We start from the raw sequence: 22,547 nt of genomic DNA, 5'->3' as shown, positions 1-22,547 counted from the left end.
GCTCTGTCCCTGCAGGGAGAGCCCGGCCGGGTGTCAGGGGGAGATGGCCCAGGCCTTCCGGGGCCTCCGGTGAGTTCTCCGGACCTCCCGACGTGAGGGCAGCGAGATGGGGGGCGGTGCCCACAGGAGGCAGGCGGGTAGGTCTGGGGGTGCTTTACACGCTGTCTCCTCCATCAGGGCCCTCCCGGATCTCCGGGCCCAGCAGGGGACCCAGGACTCCGGGGTCTCCCAGGACTTCCTGGAACAGCTGTGAAGGTGACAGTATGACCCCCATGGCCTGTGACCCAGCGACCTGGTGACGCCCTTTGAACCCTTCGGGTCGTTCTGAGCCCGGTGAACCCTTGACTCCCCCCCACGGGTCCTCAGTTGCCCATGACCTTCGTCAGTCATCCCGGGGGCCCCGTGACCCTCCTCCTGTGTGCTGGGGCGTGGGGGGCGGCCCAGGGTCACGAGGTCACCACTTGTCTTCCAGGGTGACAAAGGCGACCGTGGGGAGCGGGTAAGCGAGGGGCGAGGCGGGCAGGGGTGGCTCGGAGCCTGGGTCCCCGTGACTGTCCTCTGACCTGCTGTACCCGCCAGGGCCCCCCTGGACCCGGCGAGGGCGGCACTGCGGCCGGGGACCCCGGGCTGCCGGTAAGGCCGGGCCACGCCCGGGCGGGTGGAGGGGCTGGGGTGCCGCTGGGGCAGGGCAGGTGCCGGACCTCACGGCTGGGGCCTCACATTTCTGATCCCTCCTCCCAGGGTCTTCCTGGGAGCCCCGGACCCCAGGGCCCCACAGGCGCCCCCGGGGAGAAAGGGCAGAAGGTAGGACCCTGATCTTGGGGTGCCCGGCCGGGGCAGGGCCTGGGCGCCGGGAGCAGCTCGTCCACCCCCCGTTTCTCCTTCAGGGGGACTGTGAGGACGGAGCCCCAGGCCTCCCAGGACCACCTGGGCTAACGGTGAGTGGGGGGCACGGCCCCAGCCTCGACCCTCAGCCCTCAGCCCCTGCACCGCCCTCTGCCCCAGCCTCACCCTCTGAACCCCTTCCAGGGCCTGCAGGGACCGCCCGGAGACACCGGCCCCCGAGTGAGTGCGTTTTAGACCCTCGGGGACCCCCATAGGAGGGGGGTGTTAGGGTTGTGGGCTCAGGGTCCAGTTGGTGGGCGGCGTTGGACCATCAAGGCCCCTCTCCTGTCGTCCTCAGGGTGACCGGGGGCTGCCAGGGGCTGTGGGTGAGACCGGAGAGAAGGTAAGTCAGCCCGGAGGCCCTCAGGGCCCGGGGGCGGGGGTGGGAGTGGGGGTGTATGGGTCCAGACTCCACTCTGACCCATTCTGTTCTGTCAGGGCCAACGTGGACCCCCTGGCCCAATGGGACCCCAGGTGAGCCCCTGCCCCATGCTAGTGCCCAGTGACCTGGGCTCTGGCCCCTCCTGGTCTGACTTCCCACCCTTGAGCCCCTGCCCTGCGCCCTGACACCCCTCACGTGCTGGGGGAGGCACTGGCCTCAGCCCCAGGGATCTGCTTAGCTCTGACCTCGACTTCCAGCGAGCGACCTGGCTGAGTTTGACCCCTGCAGACCTACAGCCTGGTCTGACCTGACCCCTGCAGCCCCCCTCCCCCTCCAGCCCTGGTTTGCCATTTGCCACAACTGCCCATTCCTACCCCGACCAGCATCTCTCCCCCTCTTCCCCAGGGGCTGCCTGGAGTCGCCGGGCACCCGGGCGCAGAGGGCCCCGAGGTGAGGGGGACGGTGGTGGGAGCGGTGGGGGCCTCCTGGCCCTCCCCCCTGGGCTCACGCTATCTCCACGCGCAGGGCCCACCAGGACCCGCCGGCCGCCGCGGAGAGAAGGTGGGTCGTGGCTGGCAGCTTGTCCCACCCCGACCCCTGAAGCAGGGACTGGGCAGCGAGACACGGGGGCCTTGGGTTTCACGGGGGGTCTGTCCCATCTCTGCCTCTGTCCCTTCTCCGCAGGGAGAGCCCGGCCGCCCGGGGGACCCTGCCTCGGTGAGTGAGGGGGGCTTGAGCGGGGAGCCCCTGGAGCAGGAGACGGACCTGCCAGCCAGGGACCCCGGGACCCCGGGGAGGCGCAGGCCGAGGCTGACTCTCCTGCTATGAAGTGCCTCCGCGCTTGGCTGGGACCCTGGGACCCCGTGTCCCCGTGACCGCCATGCTGGTCATGAACTCCCAGCAGTGACTCTGAGCTCGGGCACATGAGCTCCGGGGGCCCGGCCAGGACCCCAGCCCCACACAAGGCCGTGGTTCTGTGGGGCCCGGGCCAGCAAGCTGTCTGTCCTGTTTGTTTGCAGGGACCTGATGGCGGGGGAGTCAAAGGAGAGAAGGTGAGGCTGGGGAAAGCGAGGGAGGCTGTCACAGGGCAGAGGTCAAGGTCACAGGGAGGCCCGGGCCGTGAGGCTGTGGCGTGATTGCTGGTGGTCTCTGCCCCTCCAGGGAGAAGCGGGGCCCAGAGGAGCTGCGGGAGCCAAGGGGGAGCCGGTGAGTGAGGGCGTGTGGGGAGGAGGGGCATGGGGGGTGAAGGCTCCAAACCCTGACTTCTCATCCTTCCACCCCCAGGGCCCTCCCGGCCTGGCTCTTCCTGGAGACCCAGGCCCTAAGGGTGACCCTGGGAGCCGGGTGAGTCCTGTGGGGGAGGGGTAAAGGGTGGGGGAGGGGCCAGCAGATGGAGGTGTCTGGGGGACCAGCTGAGTCCTGTGCGCACCCCCCCTCCCCCCCCTCCGTGTCTGCAGGGCCCCATCGGCCTCACCGGCAGAGCTGGACCCCCGGTGAGTGTGACCTGGTGAAGCCGGGGTGTGGGGTTCCCCTCCTCTGGCGCCGGCCCCGCACGCAGCCCCATTCTTGCCCCCTTCCCAGGGTGACTCAGGGGCTCCTGGAGAGAAGGGCGACCCTGGGCGGCCGGGCCCCCCAGGACTTGTCGGCCCCCGAGGAAGAGACGTAAGGGGGCCGTGGGGTGTCCCGGGATGGGGAGTCCCGGGATGGGGGGTCCGGGATGGGGGGTCCGGGATGGGGGGTCCGGGATGGGGGTCCGGGATGGGGGGATGGGGAGTCCGGGATGGGGGGTCCGGGATGGGGGTCCGGGATGGGGGGATGGGGGTCCGGGATGGGGGGTCCGGGATGGGGGGATGGGGGTCCGGGATGGGGGGCCCCGGGATGGGGGGTGTCGGGATGGGGGATCCGGGATGGGGGGATGGGGGTCCGGGATGGGGGGTCCGGGATGGGGGGCCCCGGGATGGGGGGTCCGGGATGGGGGGTCCGGGATGGGGGGATGGGGGTCCGGGATGGGGGGTCCGGGATGGGGAGTCCCGGATGGGGGATCCGGGATGGGGGGTCCGGGATGGGGGGTCCGGGATGGGGGGATGGGGGTCCGGGATGGGGGGTCCGGGATGGGGGGTCCGGGATGGGGGGATGGGGGTCCCGGATGGGGGTGTCGGGATGGGGGGATGGGGGTCCGGGATGGGGGTGTCGGGATGGGGGGATGGGGGGTCCGGGATGGGGGTCCGGGATGAGGGGTCCCGGCGTGTTGGGGTCTTGGGTCCCGGCTGACTCATGTCTCACAGGGCGAAGCTGGCGAGAAAGGCGACGAGGGCCCCCCGGTGAGACCCCCTGCCCTGTGGGGTCTTCCCCTTTACCTTTGAGCTGGGACCCCTGGGCTGGGACCTCCCCAGGGCATCTGTCCTTCCTCTCCCCCCGACCTGCCGGTGTGCCCAGTGCCCAGGCCCCGAGCTGGTCAGCCTTGCTCACCACCCCATGGGCTTTCTCTTTCCCAGGGGGACCCGGGTTTGCCCGGAAAAGCTGGCGAGCGTGGCCTGCGGGTGAGGCGTGGCAGGAGGCGGGCGGGGGCGGCCGGTGGAGGGCGAGTGGCGGGAACCACGGGGGAGAGAGGGGACCCTGCGGGCGGCGGGTGGTGATGGGAAACCCTGGCTGGCTTTTGTGGTGACGGGGAACCTGGGACAGCAGAGGGGGTTGGGGTGGCCCTGAGAAATGCCGGGAGGCTTGGCTCTGACCGCTGTCTTCCCCAGGGGCCACCGGGAGCTCGGGGGCCTGTGGGTGAGAAGGGAGACCAGGGAGATCCCGGAGAGGACGGACGGAACGTGAGTCCTCACCCCTGACCCCTGACCCCTGACCTCAGCTTCCAGCCCCAGCCATCCAGATCCCCAGCCCTGAAATGCTGCCCCCTCACAAGCCTAACTTCCTGTGACCCCCTTGTCACGACCCCCAAAGGCCACCGGGGCCCCCTGAGTCCTTGGGGTGCTCCCAAAGCTCCCTGAAACTGAACAGCTGCGTAAACTTGGCCTCTGACTCTGCAGGGCAGCCCTGGCCCCTCTGGGCCCAAAGGGGACCGCGGGGAGCCGGTGAGTCCTCCGGGGTTCTGGGCCTGGGAGGGGGTGTTTGGGGGGGGGTGCTGGAGGTTTCTAGTCTCCATCTGGTCAGCGGCGGCCACATAGGGGGCTGGAGGTCAAGGTGGAGAGCTGAGGTCCCTCCAGGCCTGCCCGGCCCTCAGGGTTGGCACTGGCTGGCTGCGGAGCTTCTGGGAGGGCAGACCTGAGCCAGGCCTGGGGCTCCGGGCTCCGGGGTGACCGTGATTTCCTCTCTAGGGCCCCCCAGGACCCCCGGGACGGCTGGTAAGGGTTGAGCTAGGTCTGGTCCTCTGGCCCCTCTCCTACCCCCGTTGGCCCCTCGCTGTGTCCCCTCCTCCCTCCACTGACGCCCCCGCCCCAGTGCCCTCGGTACCTTCACTGGCCCGCAGCCCTCCGCGGCCCCCTCTGCCCACTGCCGCTTTTCCGGTTGAACCCCTCCCTGTCGTTCCCCCGCAGGTGGACTCGGGGCCCGGAGCCAGAGAGAAGGTACCGGGTCTGTGGGTGGCGTGAGGCGGGGCCCGGGGCCTCCCGGGACCCAGGCCTCTCTGCCGTGCGTGCCCGTGGCTCAGCCTGTGCCGCCCACGTCCGTCTCTGCCGCAGGGAGAGCCCGGCGAGCGGGGACAGGAAGGACCTCCGGGACCCAAGGGCGACCCCGGGCCCCCCGGAGCCCCCGGGGAGAGGGTGAGTGGGGCTGGCCGGGGGAGGGGGGCGGGGGGGAGGGCCTGGGAAGCCGGCTGACTTCTCCTTGCCTGGTCCTCAGGGCGTCGCCGGACTGCGGGGGGCCCCGGGCCCACAGGTGAGTGATGTGCTTGATTCCGTACAATTTCTAAAGTAATTGTATCGAGTTCAGAGAGGAAGGGAGAGGGAGAGAGAAGCATCTGTGACCAGAGGGAATCGTGGGTCGGCTGCCTCCTACACGCCCCTCACTGGGCATCGAGCGGGCAGCCCGGGCCTGCGCCCCGAGGGGGACCGCACCAGCGACCTTGGGGTTCTGGGTTGCTGCCCAGCCCCTGGGCCACGCCGGCCGGGCCCTGCGCCCCGTGGCTCTCCCCGTCACTGACCTTGTTCCGCCAGGGGGACCCAGGAGCTCGCGGCCTCGCAGGAGACAAGGTGAGACTCAGGAGGCGGAGGTGCTGGCTGTGGCTGGGCTCCGCCCGGGAGGCCTCTTACCGCTCGGTTCTCCCCAGGGCGACCGAGGCCCCCCTGGCCTGGATGGCCGCAACGGGCTGGATGGGAAGCCAGGAGCCACTGGGCCCCCTGGGCTGCACGTGAGTTGTGGGGGTCCCCGCGCCCCTGAGTGGCCCGGCCTCGCGGGGTCTTCTTGGCGTGGATGTGCTCCGGGCGGGCCATGTGTGCCTCCTAGGGCCTGCCGGGGGGGGGGGGGTGCTCTACCCTGCAGGCCGTGGGCCCATAATGACCACTGTGGGCTCCCTGACCGTGGTCTCTCCTCAGGGTGCTCCGGGCAAAGCTGGGGACCCGGGGAGAGACGTAAGTAAGGGGAGGCGTCAGGCGGAGGGGGGGGGGTGGAGCCATCACCAGTGTCCGTCTGGGGAAAGGAGGTGGTCGCATCCTGTCCTGGGGGGGGGGGTCCCGTCCTGGTAGGTGTTAGCCGAGCCCCACCTTCTGGCCTCTGCCCTGGGGTCCCTTCCCATGGGTGTCTGCCTCAGGGATCTCAGTGGCACTCCCAGCTCCGGGCTCTCTACACTGGAGGAGCATCTTTTTAAAAATATGTGTTTATTGATTCAGAGAAGAAGGGAGAGGAGAGAGAAACCTCCATGATAAGAGAGAATCGTGAACCGGCTGCCTCCTGCACAGCCCCCCACTGGGGATGGAGCCTGCAACCGGGCACGTGCCCGTGGCTGGGAACCAAACCCTGACCCCTGGTCACAGGTCAGCGCTCCATCACTGAGGTCACAGGTCACACTCGGCCCCTGCCAGGCTGGAGGAGATCCTAACGGGGTCCTCCCAGCCCGTGGGCGCCAGGGATTCTGTGTCCCCTCCGTCCTACAAAGGCTTTTTCCAGGGGCTTCCGGGCCTCCGAGGAGACCAGGGACCTCCCGGCCCCGCCGGCCCCCCTGGAGCGCCGGTGAGTCTCGGTTTCCTGGTGCCTCTGCCCCCCCGACCGCCCGCACCTCAGCTCTGACCTCCGGCCACTGGTCTCTTCCCGCAGGGAAAGCCGGGCGAGGACGGCAGGCCGGGCCTGAACGGGAAAAACGTGAGTGTCCGGGCGACGGCAAACCTGCCAGGGAGCACACGCACACAGCCCGGGTGCAGACACAGAGGCACACGCAGACCACCTGCACACACACACACACACTCGGACACAGGCGGGGGTGCAGACACAGAGGCACACACACACACACGGGACACAGGTGGGGGTGCAGACACAGAGGCACACACAGACCACCTGCACACACACACACACACACACACACATGCAGGCCACCTGCACATGCGCACACATGGGACACACAGACCACCTACACACCACACACACACACACGACACGCAGACCACCTGCACATGCACACAGGCCGGGGTGCAGACACAGAGGCACACACAGACCACCTGCGCACACATACACACACACACACACACACACACAAGACACACAGGCCATCTGCACACGCACACACACGGGACACGCAGGCCACCTGCACACACACACACACACACACACACACACACACATGACACACAGACCACCTGCACATGCACACAGGCCGGGGTGCAGACACAGAGGCACACACAGACCACCTGCACACACACACACATACACACACACACACACACACACACACACACACACGACACACAGACCACCTGCACATGCACACATGGTATGTGCGCCACCGACTGAGATGATGAGCCTAAGAGTTTCAGACAAGTCACAGACACTTCTCCAGCCCCAGGGACGCACAGACACGTGTTCACCCAGTGCGTGCGGCATAAGCCCCGCCCACACACACTGACCCAGTGTCGCCCACGGGACACGCAGACCCATGCACAAGCACACGTGCTGACACACAGAGACCCAGGATATGTGTAGGAAGCCAGAGACAGGAGCACGTGTGTTGTAAGGGTGAAGCCAGCAGACCTGCACAGGCACACCGCTCCCCCGGACGGCACAGGCCACAGGCCACAGCCACAGGCCACGCTCCGGGACCACGGGGTGGGGGCCATGGCAGAGGGCCGCTGGCAGCTGCCCAGAGGGCCAGACGCTGGGAATGTCTGGCTGAGCCGTCCTCTGTCCGCAGGGAGAAGCGGGGGACCCCGGAGAAGACGGGAGGAAGGTAAGGCCCCGCCTCTGGGCTTCGCTCGGCCGGAGCCGGCCCGTGGCTGCAGCGGCCTGTCTTCCTTCCACAGGGGGAGAAGGGAGACGCAGGCGCCCCCGGGAGAGAAGTGAGTGCGATCTTCCGCAGCCCCTGACCCTGACCCTGACCCTGACCCTGACCCGGGGATCCCGCCCCGTCTCTGGGACCTCAGGGCTGATGCCGGTGCCTCCTCCCCAGGGTCACGAGGGCCCCAAGGGCGACCGCGGAGCCGCTGGCAGCCCCGGCCTCCCCGGCCCCCCGGGCCTCCCCGGGCAGGTGGGCCCGCCCGGCCAGGTGAGTCAGGGCCAGCGAGGACGTGGGCGCGGCCACGGGGTCTCCGCCAGACCGCCCCCCCGGGCGCCCGGCCCCGTGTGACCCCGTGTTCTCACCTCTCAGGGTTTCCCTGGCGTCCCAGGCAGCCCGGGCCTCAAGGTGAGCGACACGGGCTGGGCGGGAGTGGGGAGGGCTGCCGGGCTGGGCACCCCACCTGATGTTCTTTGTGCTCAGGGTGACCGGGGGGACACCGGATCCAAAGGCGAGCAGGTGAGGCCCCCTTCCCACCCGGTGGCCACAGGCCCCACACGTGCGCACACGCCCCCATACGTGCGCACACGCCCCCACGCGGCCCACGCGGCCCCACGCGGCCCAGCAGCCTGTCTCTGCCCCAGGGCCTCCCGGGAGAGCGCGGCCTGAGAGGAGAGCCAGGGAGCGGGCCGGTGAGTGGCGGGGCCTCCCTGCTGCCCCTGCGCGAGGTCCCACACGGTCTGTCCGCTTGCTCGGCCCATCCTGCTGGGATTGCTATAGCCCCCTACCCCCCCCCCCCCGACCCCCCTTCATCCCCCGGAACCTGGGGCCACACCGGGAGGGCTTCCAGGGTCCTGCACCCTCCACGGGGCTGAGCCCCTGTGAAAGGCCGGGGGCAGGCATGGAGGGGGTGGGCATGGAGGGGGGGCATGGGGGCCGGGGGTGGGGCATGGAGGGGCGGGCATGGAGGCTGGGGGCGGGCATGGATGCCAGGGGGGCATGGATGCCAGGGGAGCATGGAGGCCGGGGGCAGGCATGGAGGCCGGGGGGGGCAGGCATGGAGGCCAAGGGGGGTGGGCATGGAGGCCGGGGGGGCGGGCATGGAGGCCGGGGATGGGCATGGAGGCCAGGGGGGGTGGGCATGGAGGCCAGGGGGGGGCATGGAGGCCGGGGACGGGCATGGAGGCCAGGGGGGGTGGGCATGGAGGCCGGGGGGACGGGCATGGAGGCCGGGGACGGGCATGGAGGCCAGGCGGGGCGGGCATGGAGGCCGGGGTCGGGCATGGAGCCCGGGTTCAGGCATGGAGGCCAGGGGGGGCGGGCATGGAGGCCGGGGTCAGGCATGGAGGCCAGGGGGGGTGGGCATGGAGGCCAGGGGGGGTGGGCATGGAGGCCGGGGGGGTGGGCATGGAGGCCGTCCTGGGCATGAAGGGAGGGCCAGGGCTCTCCTGCCGGCAGCCCCTCACCAGCTGTGTTTCCAGAATGTGGAGCGGCTGCTGGAAAACATCGGGATCAAGGTAGGTGGTTTGGGGTCTGTGGGGGCGGCAATGGGCTAAGTACGCCCACAGGGCGGCCGGCCGGCTGCAGCCACGCCCTGCCCTCTGCTCCCTGTCAGACCTCAGTCCTGCGGGACATGGTGGAGACCTGGCAGGGGGGCGCCAGCGGCATCCTGCCCGGGCCTGAGAGGCGCGGCCCCAAGGGGGACCCCGGCGAGCCGGGCCCCGCGGGCAAGCAGGTGCGAGCGGGCTGCCCGGCGCGGGGGGGGGGGGGGGGGGGGGTCGCAGGGCCGCACGGCCACCGGCACTCACGCCTCTCTCCGCCAGGGCCCCATCGGCTTCTCCGGAGACCGCGGGCCCAAGGGAGACCGTGGAGACCCCGGCCCTCAGGGGCCGCCCGGACTGGCCCTCGGGGAGAGGGGCGCCCCGGGCCCTCCCGGCCTGGCCGGGGAGCCTGGGAAGCCGGGCATTCCCGGGCTCCCGGGCTCGGCTGGGGCTGCGGGGGAGGCAGGAAGGCCAGGAGAACGGGTGAGCCTGGGGTGCTGGGAGCCAGGGAAGGGGGGAGGGAGCCAGACTCCCCACAAGCACACCCACCCCACCATGTGCACTTCAGGGAGAACGGGGAGAGAAAGGCGAACGCGGAGAGCAGGTGAGCTGGAGGGGGCTCGGGGAGAGGGCGCCCCCGAGAGGCCTCGTGGGGCAGCCGCCCACTCTCTCTCCCCTGCAGGGCAGAGCCGGCCCCCCGGGCCTCCCCGGACCCCCCGGACCGCCCGGTGACAAGGTGACCGCCCGCTCTGCCCTCGGCCTGCGGCTGCTGCCGCTCAGAAGCCACCCTTGTGGAGGCCCAGCAACTCCACGTGGTGTCTCTGACCCGTGACCTCTGGCCCCTCCATGCCCCCGTGACAGACCACCCTCCCTCTGACCTTGTGCTTGTAGGTGGACGTGGACAAGCCAGGTCCTGGGCCCTCTGGGGAGCAAGGACCCCCCGGACCCAAGGGCGCGAAGGTGGGTGTGGGGGGTCAGCCGGGGGCCCGCCTCCCGCCTGGGCGCCAGGGCCTGGCCTGACATGTGTCCTCACAGGGGGAGCCAGGCAGTGACGGCGACCGCGGCCCCAAAGGAGACAGGGTGAGCCCTCCCCTCCCCTCCCCTTCTCCCCTCCCCTTCTCCCCTCCTCTGTGGGCCTGCTGGGCGGGGGCGGGTGGGGTGTGGGCACCCAGCAGGCAGTGACAGCTCCTCCTCTGCAGGGGGCGCCGGGCATCAAGGGCGAGCAGGGGGAGCCTGGACAGAGGGGCCTGGGCGGCCTCCCGGTGAGTCCTGACAGCACCGCCGTCTGCAGCGCCTGGGACCCTCCGGGGGAGCGGGGTGGGGGGGGACAGCGGGCCTGAACCCCCTCTCTGCAGGGTCTGCCGGGAGAGCGCGGTGTGGCTGGGCCCGAAGGGAAGCCGGTGAGTGGAGGCAGGAAGCCGGGCCGGTGCTGCTGGCTGCTGGGCCCCCGCTCCGGGCTCGGGGTGGGGGTGGGGGTGTCTGCCCAGGGGTGGGTGTGGGTGTGGGAGTGGGTGCGGATGCAGGATATGTGTGTGGGGGGTCGTGTGTGCACGTATGTGCTGTCTGTGTGGAGCAGCCCATGGGCAGGGTGACCTGTGCTGGGGTGGAGGCCGATCGAGGCTCAGCAGCCCCTTCTCTCTCCAGGGACTGCAAGGCCCCAGGGGGGGCCCTGGCCCAGCGGTGAGTACCCAGAATCCCCTTCCCCGCCCCTCCTGCCCAGCCCCACAGCGGGCAGCGGCCTCACCGACCCTCTCTCCACCAGGGTGGCCATGGAGACCCCGGACCGCCCGGGGCCCCGGTGAGTGACAGGGGGCTCTGCCCCGCGGGGGCGGGACAGGGCAGGGCCACGGAGAAGCAGACCTTGTCTGTGTTCATCCCTGAGCCCAGGTGGGTGGCTCTGACCCCTGACCCCTGCCCTCGGCACCTCTCTCCAGGGTCTCGCTGGCCCCGCGGGACCGCAGGGACCGTCCGGGCTGAAGGTGAGGGAGGCATGGGGGTGTAGTGGGAGGAGGGGGTGTGGTGGGAGGAGGGGGCCGGCCGCCTGCACCCCTGGCCGCCGCCTGCTGCTGTGGGGCAGGGCGGGGGGGGGGGGGGCCTGTCCGCTCACGCCTCGTCTTCGCAGGGGGAACCAGGAGAGACGGGCCCGCCCGGACGGGTGAGTGGCCAGGCCGTGGCCGGAGTCACAGGGAGGGGCGGGGGCGGCGGGGGGGGGGCGGGGGGGTCGTGCGCTGACTTCTCTCCCCCAGGGCCTGGCTGGACCTCCTGGACCCGTGGGCCTCCCCGGGCCGCCCGGCGCCTCCGGCCTGGTGGTGAGTGAGCCCCGCCCGGTCCCGTCGGTCCCGTCCCCCTCCCTGCCCGCCCGCGCCCGCCCGTCCCCTCACGCTTCTCTCCCGCAGGGGCCGCAGGGGCCGCCGGGGCTGCCGGGACAAGTGGTGAGTCCGAGGTCGGGCGGGGCTGTGGTCGGTCGGGAGGCCGGGGCGGCCCTGACAGCGCCCTTCCTCCAGGGGGAGACGGGGAAGCCGGGAGCCCCCGGGCGTGACGGAGCCGGCGGCAAAGACGGAGACCGAGGAGCCCCGGGCGTGCCGGTGTGTCCTAGGGGGCTCCCTGCAGGCCTGCCGCGGCTCCCAGGAGGGGAGGAGGGGGGAGGGGGGAGGGGAGGAGGAGGGAGGGGAGGAGGAGGGAGGAGGGGAGGAGGGGGAGGCACTGAGCTCCTCACTGTTCTGCCACAGGGGTCGCCAGGCCTGCCCGGCCCTGTCGGGCCTAAAGGAGAACCTGGACCCATGGGGACCCCCGGACAGGTGACCTTGGACCCCCAGCTTGGTTGGCAGGGCCGCCCGGGGCAGAGTGGGGGCCGCGGCAGGAGGTGTGGGAGCTCACTGGCCTTCCCCGCAGGCTGTGGCCGGGCCCCCTGGCGCGAAGGGGGAGAAGGTGAGTGTGGGGGCGCCCGGGAAGTGGGGCGCGGGGCGGGCCCGATCCCCGCTGAGCCCTCTCCCCGCAGGGAGCCCCCGGAGGCCTTGCCCGCGACCTGGTGGGAGAGCCGGTGAGTAGGACGCCCCCGCCCACAGCCCCGGGCCTCTGACCCGGCCCCCGCAGGCCACCGTTGACCTGCCCCCTCCTGCTGTCCCCGCAGGGAGCCAAGGGGGACCGTGGACTGCCCGGGCCGCGGGGCGAGAAGGTGAGGCCTGGCCGGCTGCGCCCTGGGCGGGGCAGGCGGCCAGACCCTCACCCCGTGTCTGTGCAGGGAGAAGCCGGCCGCGCGGGGGAGCCCGGAGACCCGGGGGAAGATGTGAGTCTCACCCGGCGCCCCCCGGGGGCGGGGCGGGGCGGGTGCCATCGCACAGGGGCCCGGGCACCGCGGTGTTCACGCCGTCTCCCCGTGGGTGCAGCCCCGGCCCGGGCCCTGACCCCTCCCGGGCACGGACGGCAGAGCGTGGCCCTCCCCGCCCGGCGGTGCTTCGTGTGCCCGTCAGTGTCTGGACTGACGTGTCCGAGCTCCACACATCACGCTCAGGTCCATGGCCCCACGTGTCTGTGGTCACCGGAGCGCCCCCTGTCTGTGCCCCCGGAGTCCCTGATCCCCTCTGAGCCCCCGCCAGCCAGTCCGTGTCACACGCCTGCGTGCCCGGTGCCCATGTCACACGCCTGCGTCCCCGGTGCCCGTGTCACACGCCTGCGTCCCCGGTGCCCGCGGTCACACGCCTGTGTCCCCGGTGCCCGTGTCACACGCCTGCATCCCCGGTGCCCGTGGTCCCGTCTGCCCTCGGCTCCCGGGGACCTCTCGCACATGCCCCCTCACTGCCTCCTTTGCCTTTTCAGGGCTTCAAAGGAGCCCCGGGACTCAAGGGCCAGAAGGTACGTGCGCCCAGAAGTGTCCCTGCGGGGGGTCGCACCCTGAGCCGCCCTGTCTAACCGTCCCCTTTCCCTCGAAGGGTGACCCAGGAGTCGGGGCGCAGGGCCCCCCTGGGCCAGGCGGTCCCCCGGGTGCGAAGGTGAGCCGCCGCCCCGCCCGGAGGGGAAGGGGGAGGCAGAGGGCAGGGGGCTGGAGGGGGAGGCAGAGGGCGGGGGGCTGGGCAGGGGGCCGGGGCGGGGGGGCTGGAGGGGGAGGCAGAGGGCGGGGGGCCGGCGGGGGCTCCAGCGGGGCCGGGACCACCCCTCCCTTGCTCTCCGTGTCCAGGGGGACATGGGCGCCTCGGGACCACCCGGCCCTCCTGGCATCGTCGGCTTCCCCGGCCAGACGGGCCCTCGGGGAGAGGCGGGCCAGCCGGGCCCTGGCGGAGAGCGGGTAAGGGGCTGGGGCGGGCGGCCCGGCCTGCAGCCCGTGTGGCGGGGGGCGGGGGGGGACCCCAGTCACCTTGCCCCTCGCTCGCTCTCCCGTAGGGCCTGGCCGGTGCCCCGGGCAGAGAGGGGGCCCCTGGTCCCTCGGGGCCTCCAGGACCACCAGGGCCAGCGGTGAGTGAGGTGCCCACCGTGTCCGTCCTGAGGACGCCTGTCCGCACGGGAGCCTGGGGGGGGGCGCTGGGGGCTGGGGGTGCCTCTGAGGGGCCCTGACCCTCACCTCCCTCTGCCCACAGGGAGCACCCGGGGCCTCCGGACTCAAAGGAGACAAGGTAGGCAGGACGGTGTGCTGGCTCCCCTGACCCCATCATCCCACCCACTGACCCCATCACCCCCACTCCCCTGACCCCGTCACCCCCACTCCCCTGACCCCGTCACCCCCCACCCCACTGACCCCCCCCACCCCACTGACTCCTCCACCCACTCACCCCCCACCCCACTGACCCCCACCCCATTGACCCCATCACTCCACCCCACTGACCCCCCCACCCCACTCACCCCTCCACCCACTCACCCCCCCACCCCACTCACCCCCCTATCCCACTGACCCCCACTCCATTGACCCCATCACTCCACCCCACTGACCCCTCCACCTCACTGACCCCCCCATCCCACTGACCCCCCCATCCCACTGACCCCCACCCCATTGACCCCATCACTCTCCACCCCACTGACCCCGTCACCCCCCACCCCACTGACCTGCCATGGCCCCCCCCGCCCCCCGATTCCGGCTCTGACCCTGGTGCCTCTTACCTGCAGGGGAACCCTGGAGCGGGGCTGCCCGGGCGCGTGGAGAGCGTGGGGAGCCGGGCCTCCGGGTACGTACCTGCCCACAGCCCCGCCCACTGGACGCACTGCCCGGGACCCATACGCTCCTCTCCGTCTGTACCCCCTCACCTGACTCTGAATCCACCGTCACCATCCAGGGTGAAGACGGCCACCCCGGCCAGGAGGGACCCCGAGGCCCTGCGGTGGGTCCCGGAAGGCGGGGGGCGGGGGGGGGTGGACACACACACACACACACACACTCTGTGCCCTGGGGACTCGGCCCCGCCCCCTCCTCCCTCTGCCCCGCCTCCTCTCTGGGCCTTTGTCACCGCATTCCCGGGCCCCCCCCCCGACCCCCCATGACCTGTGTCCCCCCGGCCCCCCAGCTCACAGGCTTCTCTCTCCCAGGGCCCCCCAGGCAGCCGGGGGGAGCGCGGGGAGAAGGTAAGGACCTGGGGAAGGCTGGGGTGGGTGCCTGGCGGTGGGTGGCCCTGTAAGTCAGGGCTGGGGACCTCGGTCTGGGGAGACTCACACGCTTACCCCCGCAGGGCGACCCTGGAGCCGCGGGGCTGAAGGGTGACCGGGTGAGTGTGGGCCCGGGGGGGCGTGCAGGGGGGACTCGGGGCTCCTGGCGCCTCTGACCGTCCCGTCCACGCAGGGCGACGCGGCTGTGGTGCTGGGGCCGCCGGGCCGCGGGGGCGCCAAGGGGGACGCGGTGAGTGGCTGCCCCACGTGCAGGCCGGCCCCCCTGGGGGCGGGGCCAGGAGATCCGAGGGTGCGAAACCCCAGCCCTGACCCTGACCCCGGACCCTGACCCAGGGTGAGCGCGGGCTGCGAGGTGCAGATGGCGAGAAAGGACCTCGGGAGACACCGGGCTTCCTGGAGAGAAGGTATGGGGCGGAGGGGCTCCCTGGGTCAGGAGGGCTCCTGGAGGCGGGGGAGGGAGGGGGGAGGGGTGGTAAACGGGAGGGGGAGGGGAGGGGGAGGGGAGGCAGGGGAGGCGGGAGGGGAGCGGGAGGGGAAGCGGCTTTCTGGGCCTGGGGGGGGGGTCATGGCCACAGTGACCTCTGGGTCAGCAGACAGTGGGCTGCACAGAGGCTCAAGGCCTCAGTGGAGGTCATGGGGGGTGGCCTCTGGGAACAGGAAAGGCTTCTTGGGCTCAGGGCCCCAGGTGGTAGGAGGTGGGGCACAGCCACGCCAGGGCGGGCAGCGGGGGCAGTTCCCGTCTCGGCTCCGCCTGCGGTGTGACCGTGTCACCCCCCCGCCCCCGCAGGGCAGCAGCGGGGAGCCTGGGGACAAGGGCGCCGCTGGGCGCCCGGGGCTCGCGGACCCGCAGGACCTCAGGCAAGGCTCCCCACCACACCGGCCCACGTGCACACGCACACACACACGCACACGCACACGCACGCACAGGGCCCGGGGGGAGGGGTTCCCGCTCCCTCCCTACAGCGTGTCCACAGGGTCGGGTGCAGCTGGGCCCTGACTGGCCCCTGCGGCTGCTTCTGGGGCGGGAGGCCACGTGGAGGGCAGTCCACTCAGGCCACCTCCTCCTGTTTCCCCAGGGGGGGCCCGGTGCCGCGGGGATCCCTGGAGACCCGGTAAGGCACATTCCCTCTCTCCCCTCCCCTCCCCCCTCCCATTAACCCCCCCCCCCCCCCGCTCACGTGGCGACCTTTGACCCTACGACGCCCCAGGATTCCATGGTGTCATCGAGTTGCCCGCGGCCCCCACCGTCACAGTGACCCCTGTCCCCGGAATGCCCTGCCCCCCAAGGCTGCGTCCCCCCACGCTGTTCTGTCTGGACGAGCCCCCTGACCCGACCTCGTGTTGCCCTCTCCCCAGGGGTCCCCGGGAAGGGACGGAGCCCCCGGCCTCCGTGGAGACAAAGGAGAGATGGGCTTTGTGGGTCCCCGCGGCCTCAAGGTGGGAAGGGGACTGGGCGCTTTCCTGGCCGGGAGGCCTGATGCTGGAGGGCGCGGTGTCGGCGTGAGGGTCGGGGGTCGGGGTCAGAGGTTGCGGTGTCCGGGTTGGCCGTGGGATGGCGGTCAGGGCTGGCTGGGCGAGGCCTGTTGGGAAGTGGCTTCGGGCTCGGGGCAGAGGGGGGCAGCCGGGGTCCCCCACACCGACTCTCCCCGCAGGGCGAGCGCGGGCTGAAGGGCGCCTGTGGCCTGGACGGCGAGAAGGGCGACAAGGTGAGGAGAGCGGGCGGGGCGGCCGCCGGGCGAGGCCTCAGCTGACCCCCCTGTCCCCGCAGGGCGAGGCGGGGCCCCCGGGCCGACACGGCCGGCCGGACACAAGGGCGACCAGGGGGAGCCGGGGGAGCCGGGCCAGGCGGGGCCCTGGCAAGGAGGGCCTGGTCGGCCCCAAGGTACGGCCTCTCGCCCGCGGGCCGGGTGTCGGAGGGCAGGGAGCCGGCGGGTCGGGGTGTTGGGGTGTCGGGAGCAGGAGCTGTGGGGCTGGGACACTGGCTGTCTTGGGGTTTCGGGGTGGGCAGGTCACACGGGTTTTAGGGTGGGGGGTGGGAGGGCTGAGAGTTGGGGAGGCGGGGTCAGAGGGTCAGAGTGCAGGTTGCCGTGGGGGCGGGTCCTGGGGCACATGGCTGCGGGCTCCAGGCTCAGAGGGTCCCCGGTGCTTGGGCTCCGGGAGGTGTGGCCCCGGGGAGGCCAAGACAGAGGTCCCTCACACTTCCTTCCGTTGCCAGGGCGACCGGGGCTTTGACGGACAGACGGTGCCCATGGGTGACAGGGCGAGAGGGGAGCGGGTAAGTGGAGGCCAAGGTGGGGTGAACCGGGGCTGGGGGCTGGTGCTCTCCTCGGGGGCTCTGAGCACTGACCCTGACCTGTTTCTCCCCAGGGCCCCCCAGGAATTGGGGGCCCCCCAGGGCCCGGGGCAGTGATGGTGCCAGTGGCCCCCCCGGGCCTCCCGGCAGTGTGGGGCCCAAAGGCTCGGAAGGACTCCAGGGCCAGAAGGTGAGGGGCCCCGACTCTCCCAGCCTCACTGACCTGGGATCCTAACCTCTGACCCTATGATCCCCACATGCCCTACTTCCCACCCCAAATCTCTGACCCTGCTCCCTCGGCCTTTGTGTCCCACAGGGTGAGCGAGGGCCCCGTGGAGAGGGCGTGGTGGGGGTCCCCGGCGCCCCTGGGGCCCCCGGAGAGAGGGGGGAACAGGTGAGTGGGGATTCCTGGGCTTGGGCTCAGGGTGGGTGACCTCTGGCGTCCCTGAGCTCAGGCCACAGCCTGGTCCCCGTGCACGTAGGGGCGGCCTGGACCTGCCGGCCCCGAGGCGAGAAGGGACAAGCTGCACTGACCGTGAGTGTGCGGGTGGGCTGGGCCTGCCCCGGACAACACCCTGCCCCTGGCCGGGCCGGGCCGGGCCCGGGCCTGACTGTCCCTCCGCTCCTGCCCTGTGCCCTCTGTCCATGCCTGCCCCTCGTGCCGCGCTCAGGAGGACGACATCCGGGGCTTTGTGCGCCAGGAGCTGGGCCAGCACTGCGGTGAGCGGCGCCCCACACCCCCGGCCCGCGGTGCCGGCCTCAGCGGGTGGCTGGGAGGGACGGGGGACTTCCCCGGGGGCCCAGGAGGAGCGGACGATGGGCTGTGGTCCCTGAGGCCCATGTGGCGTGTGGAGGCAGTGGGCGGGCAGGGACCGGGGGGCACCGAGCGGGCCCCTGGGCCTGACATGGGGCGGGGCAGGGGCTCTGGCCCCGAGGGCACCTGCCCCCCCCCCATCTCACATCCGTCCCTGTGTCCTCTCCTGCCCTTTGCTCACTCTTCCCAACTTCTCTCCATCCCTCCTCGTCCTCCTCGGCCTCTGTGCTCCGTCCCCCTGTGCTCTCCGTCCTCCTCTCCGTCCCCCTGTGCTCTCCGTCCTCCTCTCCGTCCCCCTGTGCTCTCCGTCCTCCTCTCCGTCCCCCTGTGCTCTCCGTCCTCCTCTCCGTCCCCTGTGCTCTCCGTCCTCCTCTCCGTCCCCCTGTGCTCTCCGTCCTCCCTGTGCTCCCTGTGCTCCCCGTCCTCCCTGTGCTCCCTGTCCTCCCTGTGCTCTCCGTCCTCCTCTCCGTCCCCCTGTGCTCTCCGTCCTCCTCTCCGTCCTCCCTGTGCTCTCCGTCCTCCTCTCTGTCCTCCCTGTGCTCCCCGTCCTCCCTGTGCTCCCTGTCCTCCCTGTGCTCTCCGTCCTCCTCTCCGTCCCCCTGTGCTCTTCGTCCTCCCTGTGCTCCCTGTGCTCCCCGTCCTCCCTGTGCTCCCTGTCCTCCCTGTGCTCTCCGTCCTCCTCTCCGTCCTCCCTGTGCTCCCCGTCCTCCCTGTGCTCCCTGTCCTCCCTGTGCTCTCCGTCCTCCCTCCGTCCTGCCTGTGTTCTCCTTCCTCCCTCTGTCCTCCTTGTGTGCCCCCCTCGGTGCCGCTTCCCTGCTCCCTCTCATTGTGTGTGTGTGTGTGTGTGTCCCCCAGCCTGCCAGGGCCAGTTCCTCGCATCTGGATCCCGTGAGTAGTTTCCTGGTATTTTCTGCCCCAGAACTTCCCTCCCCCAGGCCTCTTGCCCATCACCTGGCCCTCAGCAGGGGCAGGGCTGGGTGGCCGCAGTGGTGACCTGGCCTGTCCTCCCTCCCTGCACAGGGCCCTGCACCCCCTCCCTGCTCAGGGCCCTGCACCCTCTCCCTGCTCAGGGCCCTGCACCCCCTCCCTGCTCAGGGCCCTGCACCCTCTCCCTGCACCCCCTCCCCCTGCTCAGGGCCCTGCACCCTCTCCCTGCTCAGGGCCCTGCACCCCCTCCCTGCTCAGGGCTCTGTCCCCTCCCCCTGCTCAGGGCCCTGCACCCCCTCCCCCTGCTCAGGGCCCTGCACCCTCTCTCTGCTCAGGGCCCTGCACCCTCTCCCTGCTCAGGGCCCTGCACCCTCTCCCTGCTCAGGGCCCTGCACCCTCCCCCTGCTCAGGGCCCTGCACCCTCTCCCCCTGCTCAGGGCCCTGCACCCTCTCCCCCTGCTCAGGGCCCTGCACCCTCTCCCTGCACCCCCTCCCCCTGCTCAGGGCCCTGCACCCCCTCCCCCTGCTCAGGGCTCTGTCCCCTCTCCCTGCTCAGGGCCCTGCACCCCCTCCCCCTGCTCAGGGCCCTGCACCCTCTCCCTGCTCAGGGCCCTGCACCCTCTCCCTGCTCAGGGCCCTGCACCCTCCCCCTGCTCAGGGCCCTGCACCCTCCCCCTGCTCAGGGCCCTGCACCCTCCCCCTGCTCAGGGCCCTGCACCCTCCCCCTGCTCAGGGCCCTGCACCCTCTCCCTGCTCAGGGCCCTGCACCCTCCCCCTGCTCAGGGCCCTGCACCCCCTCCCCCTGCTCAGGGCCCTGCACCCTCCCCCTGCTCAGGGCCCTGCACCCTCTCTCTGCGCAGGGCCCTGCACCCTCTCCCTGCTCAGGGCCCTGCACCCTCTCCCCCTGCTCAGGGCCCTGCACCCTCCCCCTGCTCAGGGCCCTGCACCCTCCCCCTGCTCAGGGCCCTGCACCCCCTCCCCCTGCTCAGGGCCCTGCACCCTCTCTCTGCGCAGGGCCCTGCACCCTCTCCCTGCTCAGGGCCCTGCACCCTCTCCCCCTGCTCAGGGCCCTGCACCCTCCCCCTGCTCAGGGCCCTGCACCCTCCCCCTGCTCAGGGCCCTGCACCCCCTCCCCCTGCTCAGGGCCCTGCACCCTCTCTCTGCGCAGGGCCCTGCACCCTCTCCCTGCTCAGGGCCCTGCACCCTCTCCCCCTGCTCAGGGCCCTGCACCCTCTCCCCCTGCTCAGGGCCCTGCACCCTCCCCCTGCTCAGGGCCCTGCACCCTCCCCCTGCTCAGGGCCCTGCACCCCCTCCCCCTGCTCAGGGCCCTGCACCCTCTCTCTGCGCAGGGCCCCTGCCTAGTTACGCGGACGCCAGCGGCCGCCAGCGCCTCCCGGTGCTGCAGGTCTCCCACGCGGAGGAGGAAGGTGAGGGCTGGGCACCGTGGGCGTGGCAGGCGGGGCGCGGGCATAGCAGGGCACACGCGTGCACACGCGCACACACGTGGGAGGCGTGGGCTGGGGCTGGCCCGCAGTGGCCCCCACAGCCCCCTGCCCCCCCAGACCGAGTGTCCCCCGAGGACGATGAGTACGGGGACGAGTACCCCGGGGAGGACACCCAGGACCCCCCGGCCCCCTGGGACGGCGACGGCGGTGAGAGCCCGGCAGGCGCAGGGGTTCGGGGGCGGCTCCCCCGGCTGCCCCCGCCCCCGCCGCTGACCTGACGCCCTGGACCCCAGACCCCTGCTGGCTCCCGCTGGACGAGGGCTCCTGCTCCGCCTACACGCTGCGCTGGTACCACCGGGCCGCGGCGGGGGGCGCCCGGGCCTGCCACCCCTTCGTCTACGGCGGCTGCGCAGGGAACGCCAACCGCTTTGCCACCCGAGAGGCCTGTGAGCGCCGCTGCCTGCCCGGCGGGGCCCCGGGCCCGGGAGCAGGTACGCCGCCCGCCGGGCCGGTCACAGGCCCGCCCCGCCACCGGGACAGGCCCACCGGGTTCTAAAGAGAGAACTCGCGTGGGGTCCCCACTAGCCCCCCTCCCTACACCCCCATTGGATAAGGACCCCTCTCCGAGGTCAGACCCCACCCTTCCCCGGCCCCCTCCCCCAGTGCCGCTGGGCCCACGAGGGTGAGGGTGAGAGTGAGGGTGAGGGTGAGGGTGAGGGTGAGGGTGAGGGTGAGGGTGAGGGTGAGGGGGTGGGTGAGGGTGAGGGTGAGGGTGACGGTGAGGGTGAGGGTGAGGGTGAGGGTGAGGGTGAGGGGGTGGGTGAGGGTGAGGGTGAGGGTGACGGTGAGGGTGAGGGTGAGGGTGAGGGTGAGGGTGAGGGTGAGGGTGAGGGGGTGGGTGAGGGTGAGGGTGAGGGTGAGGGTGAGGGTGAGGGGGTGGGTGAGGGTGAGGGTGAGGGTGAGGGTGAGGGTGAGGGAGAGGATGAGGGTGAGGGTGAGGGTGAGGGTGAGGGTGAGGGTGAGGGGGTGGGTGAGGGTGAGGGTGAGGGGGTGGGTGAGGGGGTGGGTGAGGGTGAGGGTGAGGGTGAGGGTGAGGGTGAGAGTGAGGGGGTGGGTGAGGGTGAGGGTGTGGGTGAGGGTGAGGGTGAGGGGGTGGGTGAGGGTGAGGGTGAGGGTGAGGGGGTGGGGGAGGGGGAGGGTGAGGGGGTGGGTGAGGGGGAGGGTGAGGGAGAGGATGAGGGTGAGGGTGAGGGGGTGGGTGAGGGGAGGGGGAGGGGGAGGGGGAGGGGGAGGGGGTGGGTGAGGGTGAGGGTGAGGGGGTGGGTGAGGGGGTGGGTGAGGGTGAGGGTGAGGGTGAGGGGTAGGGGGTGGGTGAGGGTGAGGGTGAGGGTGAGGGGGTGGGTGAGGGGGTGGGTGAGGGTGAGGGGGTGGGTGAGGGGGTGGGTGAGGGTGAGGGGGAGGGGGAGGGTGAGGGTGAGGGGGTGGGGGAGGGGGAGGGGGAGGGGGAGGGTGAAGGGGTGGGTGAGGGTGAGGGTGAGGGGGTGGGTGAGGGTGAGGGTGAGGGTGAGGGGGTGGGTGAGGGTGAGGGTGAGGAGGTGAGGGGGAGGGGGAGGGGGAGGGGGAGGGGGTGGGTGAGGGGGTGGCTAAAGACCGGACTCCCCCTTCCCCCCCAGGTGCTCTCCAGCACTGAGCCCCAGATGCGGCTGAAGTTCAGCGACCCTGGAGGCGGGGTCTTTCCTGGTGCTAGCGGCTCGTGTGCGGGAGCGTGCACACGTCCGCCCATCCATCCGTCTGTCCGTTCGTTGTCGCGGTGACTGGCCCCGTGGGCCCAGCCGTCCCCTGTGGACAGGCCCCCATTGTGGCGCCGGCCGATGGCTCAGTGTGGGGTGGCCGTGGGCAGGAGCGGATGTGACTCCGCCGCCCGCCCCTCGCCCGGGCCGGTGACATGGTGCTGATGGGGCATTAAAGCTGCTGCTGTGAAAGGCCCCTGTGTGACTGGCTGCTGGGGGCGGGGGGGGCTGCCCTGCCTGGCGTGGAGGGCCTCTGCGGCCCGGTCACTGTCCTGTGACCTCAGTCCTCAACGTGTCCCCCGAAGGAGCAGCTGGGGGTCTGTCCTCACTGCCCCCGGGAGGGGGTGAGTCACAGCGGGGGCTGCCTGTGCCAGCAGCCGTACCCCAGTCCCTGCTCCCCCACCCCCGAGCTGAGGGAGATAAATGGGTCCCGAGGGGCAGAGGGTGAGCCAGCCCT

At 71.8% G+C, this 22,547-nt stretch overlaps 1 protein-coding gene across 1 annotated transcript; it reads left to right on the top strand.

The window, feature by feature from the left end:
- Positions 1-6: 6 nt before the first annotated feature.
- COL7A1 (collagen type VII alpha 1 chain) lies at positions 7-22,282 on the top strand (the record flags this gene model as incomplete). The annotated part of the gene is given in 90 exon segments (XM_084907433.1): positions 7-69; positions 178-255; positions 473-499; positions 580-633; positions 742-804; positions 888-938; positions 1,030-1,065; positions 1,184-1,228; positions 1,324-1,359; positions 1,673-1,717; positions 1,793-1,828; positions 1,952-1,984; positions 2,287-2,319; positions 2,429-2,473; positions 2,552-2,611; positions 2,725-2,760; positions 2,849-2,929; positions 3,553-3,588; positions 3,763-3,807; positions 4,015-4,086; positions 4,303-4,347; positions 4,591-4,617; positions 4,810-4,839; positions 4,954-5,034; positions 5,114-5,149; positions 5,428-5,463; positions 5,541-5,621; positions 5,806-5,841; positions 6,377-6,439; positions 6,524-6,568; positions 7,611-7,646; positions 7,720-7,755; positions 7,866-7,961; positions 8,064-8,099; positions 8,175-8,210; positions 8,336-8,383; positions 9,173-9,208; positions 9,307-9,426; positions 9,515-9,715; positions 9,801-9,836; positions 9,915-9,968; positions 10,124-10,192; positions 10,268-10,312; positions 10,432-10,494; positions 10,588-10,632; positions 10,877-10,912; positions 10,995-11,030; positions 11,167-11,211; positions 11,355-11,387; positions 11,479-11,541; positions 11,629-11,664; positions 11,737-11,817; positions 11,962-12,030; positions 12,125-12,160; positions 12,231-12,272; positions 12,363-12,407; positions 12,474-12,518; positions 13,049-13,084; positions 13,162-13,221; positions 13,407-13,514; positions 13,610-13,681; positions 13,804-13,839; positions 14,327-14,351; positions 14,354-14,385; positions 14,494-14,538; positions 14,744-14,779; positions 14,884-14,919; positions 14,994-15,050; positions 15,155-15,194; positions 15,197-15,225; positions 15,609-15,648; positions 15,651-15,679; positions 15,898-15,933; positions 16,178-16,258; positions 16,474-16,527; positions 16,590-16,617; positions 16,620-16,671; positions 16,673-16,703; positions 17,037-17,096; positions 17,189-17,219; positions 17,222-17,304; positions 17,431-17,508; positions 17,597-17,618; positions 17,621-17,649; positions 17,786-17,834; positions 18,784-18,816; positions 20,205-20,282; positions 20,418-20,507; positions 20,594-20,791; positions 21,974-22,282. Coding segments are annotated over 90 exon segments (4,710 nt in total), but the record flags the coding sequence as incomplete, so codon positions are not given.
- Positions 22,283-22,547: the final 265 nt, after the last annotated feature.

Source organism: Pipistrellus hanaki (assembly GCF_964339955.1).
Source record: "Pipistrellus hanaki genome assembly, contig: scaffold_80, whole genome shotgun sequence".
Classification (NCBI taxonomy): Eukaryota; Metazoa; Chordata; class Mammalia; order Chiroptera; family Vespertilionidae; genus Pipistrellus; species Pipistrellus hanaki.
The sequence above is the reverse complement of the archived record's forward strand: the minus strand, read 5'-3'. Positions and strand labels throughout refer to the sequence as shown.